We start from the raw sequence: 5,798 nt of genomic DNA, 5'->3' as shown, positions 1-5,798 counted from the left end.
GTAAGATTTGGTCAACTACTGGTGATATTTGGTTTGTGCAGCTTTATGGTAAGAAGAGAACACCGTTATCAGAAACTGGTTTCCAGTCCGAGCTGCATGACTTTGGGTGGATTTGAAAAGAAACGGTTTGCCGTTTCGAGTCTAAATATAGACAGAGAGATAAGCGTGTTCTTACCACAGATGAAAAGAAAATAAGTGGACAAAAAGGTTAAAGCAATATCAAAGTTTTATTCTTAAAATGTAGTATAGAGAGGAACAGTAGTACAATTCAGACAGAAAAAAGGAGACTGTAGTTCCATCTTTGAAAACCTTTGATAAAAACGTAAAAAGAGTAACCTGAATTTGCTTTGTGTTCGGAGGGCACTGAGGCGCGGCCCAAGTTTTGCATCACTGTTAAAGTTCGAGAGAAATTGAAAAATACAACCTTTTGCAACAGCGTAAAAAAATACAGCTGGGGAAAAAAACCTCTGCTTTAAATCTGTAGTGTTTTTGCTTCGTTTTGTGTGTTGTTGTTTTTGTCCATATAACAAATACAGCATAAAATCTAAAATGATACATCATAGTTTTGAGTTTCATTCATTACAGTAAAATCAGTAGGATGGTATCGTATCAAAAGAACAAACAAGACAACAGGATGGCGTAATGAGCAAAGCACACAGCGTGAACAGAGAGCGAAGGAGGAAGGAGAACGTCCAGCGACATGGACCACCGGGCCAGGAGGTTTGGAGCTGACCGTCATAAGTAAATCCACTGGTTAAATAATATATTCTTCATATATATATTTATATATTTATCTCATATAATCTCCACATATATAGATATATATATCTTATCCGTAACATAACCCTTCCCACAGTGATTTAAAGGTAAAAGTGACAGGAAGAGGATGTATATCTCTGACTTAAAATATATCTTCTTCCACTGAGAGTAAAGGGAGGTTACACATCTTCTGGATCATTAGCACTTCAGTATATTCTGGACACTCCACTGCATATGAACAGATGCTGCTGTTCCAAGGTTTTAACCCGCAAACAATCCGTGTTTCTTTAGAAAATATGTGCTTTATGAAATAACAAAGGAGAAAGAAAACATCTGTGGAAATCACAAAATTATGTATCCAGGGTAAAGTGAATGATTCTGTAGCATAAAAACATTTAAAAAATCTCAACAATTACAGACACGAGCAAGGATTTTCTACACTAAGCAAGTTTTCACCTGGCTTTTCTCATACATTATAGTTCAACAATAATTAAAAACCACAATTTTGGTTGGACAAATAGAAATTAACAGTCTTGATTGCATTTTGGAGTCAATATATAATATTAAATAACAAAATCAAAATGTCTAATAAAAAAAGTTGCGCATTGGAAGAAAGACACAACAGTTTATATAGTTCCATTCAGACCCGCTTTTGGGGAAACGAAGAAACATAAAAAAAGTTTCATGAACACAACAGTAAGTGCATGTCTATGAGGCGCCATAGAGCTTCACTTTTTGTGGAACAAAGTGTTTTTCTACCTGGCAGACCTGAAGAAATAAAAACAAACCTACATCTAATTAAACCGGTGACAATTTGTTTACCTTTTACACATGAAAAATGGAGTTCTGTCAGACGTCAACATCACACATCCTGACTTTCTTCTTTCAACGTTCAAGTGATTCAAAATATAGATAGACATACACATGTATATATCTATGTATACTGTATTTACTTTACAACTCAGTACCAAATATAAACAAACGTATACAGGTATTGATGTCTATTAGGTCCTTAAAATGTCAATTACAAGTACTGCCGGTAGTTCGACAAAATGGTATGTGTGTGTGTGTGCATTCAATAAAATAAAAGCTTAAAAACAATGGCAAAGCATACCTGATAGTCGCCGTAGCACAACAGTGTTCTATAGTTAAGCTGATTACATATGTTTAACTGAGTCAGTTTAAGCTTCATGATTATAAACATCATATATAGCCTGTAGGTCCAGTATTCTGCGACAAGCATTACAGCACCAAACGTTTCGTCATTTGGCAAAATTCAAGCTTTAAGTGAAAGTCAAATGCTTTTGTTTATTAATAATAATAATAATAATAAAGTGTTACTGTGACGCCGTGATTTGTATAAAGCTAGCAATAACATTTCCCCTTGTACTTTCGTTTTTTTTGTTGTCATCTTTTTTCCCGCTTAACAAAAAACCTCACGTCTCTTGTAGATTTCTTCTAAGCGTATTCAGTAGTTTTTGCTTCCTGCTAAATCTTGGTGTGCGGTCTGTTTGGCACAATACCACAGCCCTCTTAAATTAATCATAAATATGGCTGTGATACATTAGAGTCGCAAAACAGATTTTTTTGGTTCCAAGATTTGTACAGGGAAAGAAAGAAAATTTGAAAAGAATATAATAATATTTAGCGCATCTAAACTCTACAGAGCAAGTTACAAATCTTCCTGTGGACAATAATGCTCTTCTTCTGTGTACTTCTACAAGCACAAAGCGATATACTTTCAGATTGTGCAAAAGCAACAGCCATGTCTGTGCTTCTGCTTGCAGACAAAAACAAAAAAATTATTGATAAGACCATAATAACCTCTCTTCATAAATTAAATAATTAAAAATTTTGCTTTTTTTAAGATGATTGGCCTACCCCAACTCAAAACTACATCATCACCCTGCCCAACTCCCCCCACCCCCCCGGAAAACAGGAAACAAAAACACATCACCAAAAACCTGATTTATCATATTATTCGCCGATGGAATCGTTCTCTCGTGGTCTCTGGGCCCAGAGATGGACACATTTAACAATAATAAAATCTGTACATCTTGGAGTTCCCGCGACGAAAGCTTTTTTTTAAATCCATCTCTTTGTCATATATTTGCACAATTAAGTAACCTCAAGGTTTGATAGCACTTTGGAGTTGATTGTTTACCAGCTAGTTTTTGTATACATATATATTAAACATCAACTTTTTTTTGTTTTGTTTCTCAAGCTTGTTAAAATTCTCAGTCCGCTTCCGGGGCAGCACCAGTGTTGCCCTCACCCCAATTTGATTGGTCGTTGTCGGTAGGCTCCTCCCCATTCAGGTCTTCCCCTTCCTCGCCTTCGAAGTCTTCGTCGCGAGGAAACTCCATGCCCTCCAGGCCCTCCTGAGTGGCCTGGTGCGAGTCCGCGCAGTCCGCACACACGCCGTAGCGCCGCGAGCCGTGGCGGATGCCCACGCTGGCGGCGAGCATGAAGATCTTCTTGCACACCATGCACTTGTACTTTTTGTCCTTCTTGTGCACCTGGAAGAGGGACGGGGAGAGAACGCGAGTCAGGCTGGTTGCCGTTTGAAGTTGGGTTCACTTTTCCCTTCAGAAAAAAGCTGAAGTCACATTGGCAGCAAGACAGCGTTCAAGTGTGTTTCTCAAAAAAGGCAGTTAAATGAGATTCTACTGGAAACTAAATGTGAAGCTACCACTAGCAGAGAGTTAGCTTAGCATAGAGAGAACGGAGGAGACACTTTGCTTTCTATTTTTAAAGTCGACAAATAAGAAATGTGTTAATTAGTTACCGGTTTGTGTTACATTCCAGGCAGCTGTCCCCCGTGTCCAGTCTTTGTGTGACGCTAATTGGCTAAGAGTGGGAGCTACTCGTTGGGCCGGTGACATTATTACTTCACAGGACTGCCAATACAATTACAGAACCTCCTGATTTCTGATCCATTTGTTTTGTACCACTTTGAAAGAGACTCTGAGGCTTCAACCACACAAATACAAAAAATGGGGTTAAAAAAATATATATATCTACACGGCGTTTCAGCATCGTTTTAGAAAAGAGCCACATGACTATTCACGTACACTCAGCATGCAGATGCTGTAATAAACAGGAAGTAGATTGGTTGCTTAGTTACAGACACTTCAATCAAATAGTCTCAGGAAGTAGATTGGTTGCTTAGTTACAGAAACTTCTATCAAATAGTCTCATTGTACTCTTAAATAATAAAAAGGTCGGAATTGATACTTCAAATCTTCCACTATAATCTTAGATTATTGATTTCAAAAGTTTTATTTTTCAAAGTTAGATAGGGGGCTGCAGTATATATATATATCTCTATTTTAAATATATAAGCTTGACTAAATTATGGGTCATCACGGCTCACTAGTTTCGACCCGGTTTCGTTGTTGTCCGTTCTCACAATCTCTGCCGGATCGTTGGACGTTCTTGTCGCACTGGAGAGCATTTATGTTTTTGTTGGTTTGCAGTTTCTTTATGAACTTCAAAAGGAGTATTATTAAATAAAGGAAAGTCTTCTGTTTTGTGACATCGACCTCATCAAAGCCACAAACCGTGAGTCCACACGTGCCTTCAGCAGATAATACTGCTGGACACGCCGCTCGCCGATCCCTTCGCTTTTGAGGGCTTAAGACTCCGGGCTAGCGCGGCCGCTCGGCATTAACGTAGCGAGAAGAAGCACGCGCTTCAAAATAGAAACATCGTTAAATGTTGTGTGGCCATAAAACACCTTGTTGCACTCACTCCCAGACAGAGAGCATGCGGTGGAGTGCAAGGCGCGAGTTTATTTATTTATTATTTAGATCCCCATTAGCTACTGTACTGCAAGGGGCTGCTCTTCCGGGGGTGAGGCCGGCACAAGATGGACGCGGTCGGCGGAGGAGAGGATCCTGAGCATACGTGGACTCACCAGGGAATGTCTCTTGACGTGCTCGCGGCGGGTGAACAGCTTGCCACAGATGTCGCAGCTGAAGGAGCGCACGCCCGAGTGGATGATCAGGTGCCTCTTGAGCGTGCGCCGGTGCTTGGCGATGTAGTTACAGTGCGGGCACTTGAGCTTATTGAGAGCTAGGTGTGAGGACTCGCCTGGTCAGAGAGAGAAGAACACAAACATGCAGCAGCAGGGATTTAGTCACAATGTTTTAGTTTAGACGAGACTTACAGCTTGAAAAACAACAACCGTGGTTTGTTCCTTGAGTTTTCACTTGACTGGATTGGAAGAACAAACTGGAGATGGGAGAAGACATCGATCACTCAAAGCCACATTTGCATCTATAGATCGTCTCATGAGAGAGGGGTGCATCAGGAACCAATATCCTGTTTATCAAATCACAGAGTTAGGATGCGGTAGCCATTAGAGAAGAACACACCGCAAAGTGATGCATCACGAGAAAAACCTCGAGTCAGAGTTTGTTAAACTGCAGAGATAAAACTGAAGCAGCTATGTTAACTTCACAATCCAGCTCGGTCACTGTTGCTAAGCAACTGGTGCCCGTTTCCAACGGGGTCTACGAGGGATTAATACTCAGACTAGCAGTGGATGTGAAGCAGCAACATGGACCGACATGATGAAGCCGTTTGAAGATACTCGAGATCAGCATCGTCAATGGAACGGTTGTGATGACAACAAGAACACTTTTCACAAAACTGATCATGTAATGACTCAACCTCATTAAATTAACAAACTGCACATGAACCACAATGCAAGTAATAATGTTAGACGACATAAATTGCACACAATTCTGTTATGTTCCATATGATAAGACCATTTTTTTGTAAACACAAGCATCTTCCTGCATCATCCATCAATATTGACTAATGTACGACTTAACGAGGAGCTCATATGGGAGGTTTCGATATTTCAGCATCTCAAAGAAAGAAATCCAGATGTCTCACACCAGCACGGTCTTCATTAAGCCCAACGGGATGTTTATGCTAAGAAGCTACGGAGGACAGCTGGGCTTCCAAATAAATAAGCAAAGTATTAATTTTGAAAAGAGTCCAAAGATGTGTATAAGAGACAGCCTCTC

The 5,798-nt window shown here is 39.9% G+C and overlaps 1 protein-coding gene across 3 annotated transcripts in view; it reads right to left on the bottom strand.

Annotated features, from left to right (window-relative positions):
• Positions 1-208: 208 nt before the first annotated feature.
• zbtb10 (zinc finger and BTB domain containing 10) overlaps positions 209-5,798 on the bottom strand; it is a 19,990-nt gene continuing 14,400 nt past the window's right edge. For all 3 annotated transcript variants that reach the window (XM_056411202.1, XM_056411203.1, XM_056411205.1), the window contains 2 exons: positions 4,679-4,854; positions 209-3,278 (listed from right to left, as the gene is read on the bottom strand). In XM_056411202.1, the coding sequence (XP_056267177.1) occupies positions 2,997-3,278; positions 4,679-4,854 (458 nt within the window). In that variant the 3' untranslated portion in view covers positions 209-2,996. The remainder of the gene's footprint in view (positions 3,279-4,678; positions 4,855-5,798) is intronic.

Source organism: Pseudoliparis swirei, unplaced genomic scaffold, assembly GCF_029220125.1.
Source record: "Pseudoliparis swirei isolate HS2019 ecotype Mariana Trench unplaced genomic scaffold, NWPU_hadal_v1 hadal_156, whole genome shotgun sequence".
In the NCBI taxonomy this organism is placed as follows: Eukaryota; Metazoa; Chordata; class Actinopteri; order Perciformes; family Liparidae; genus Pseudoliparis; species Pseudoliparis swirei.
Note: the sequence above shows the minus strand (reverse complement) of the source record. Positions and strands in the feature narration are given on the sequence as shown.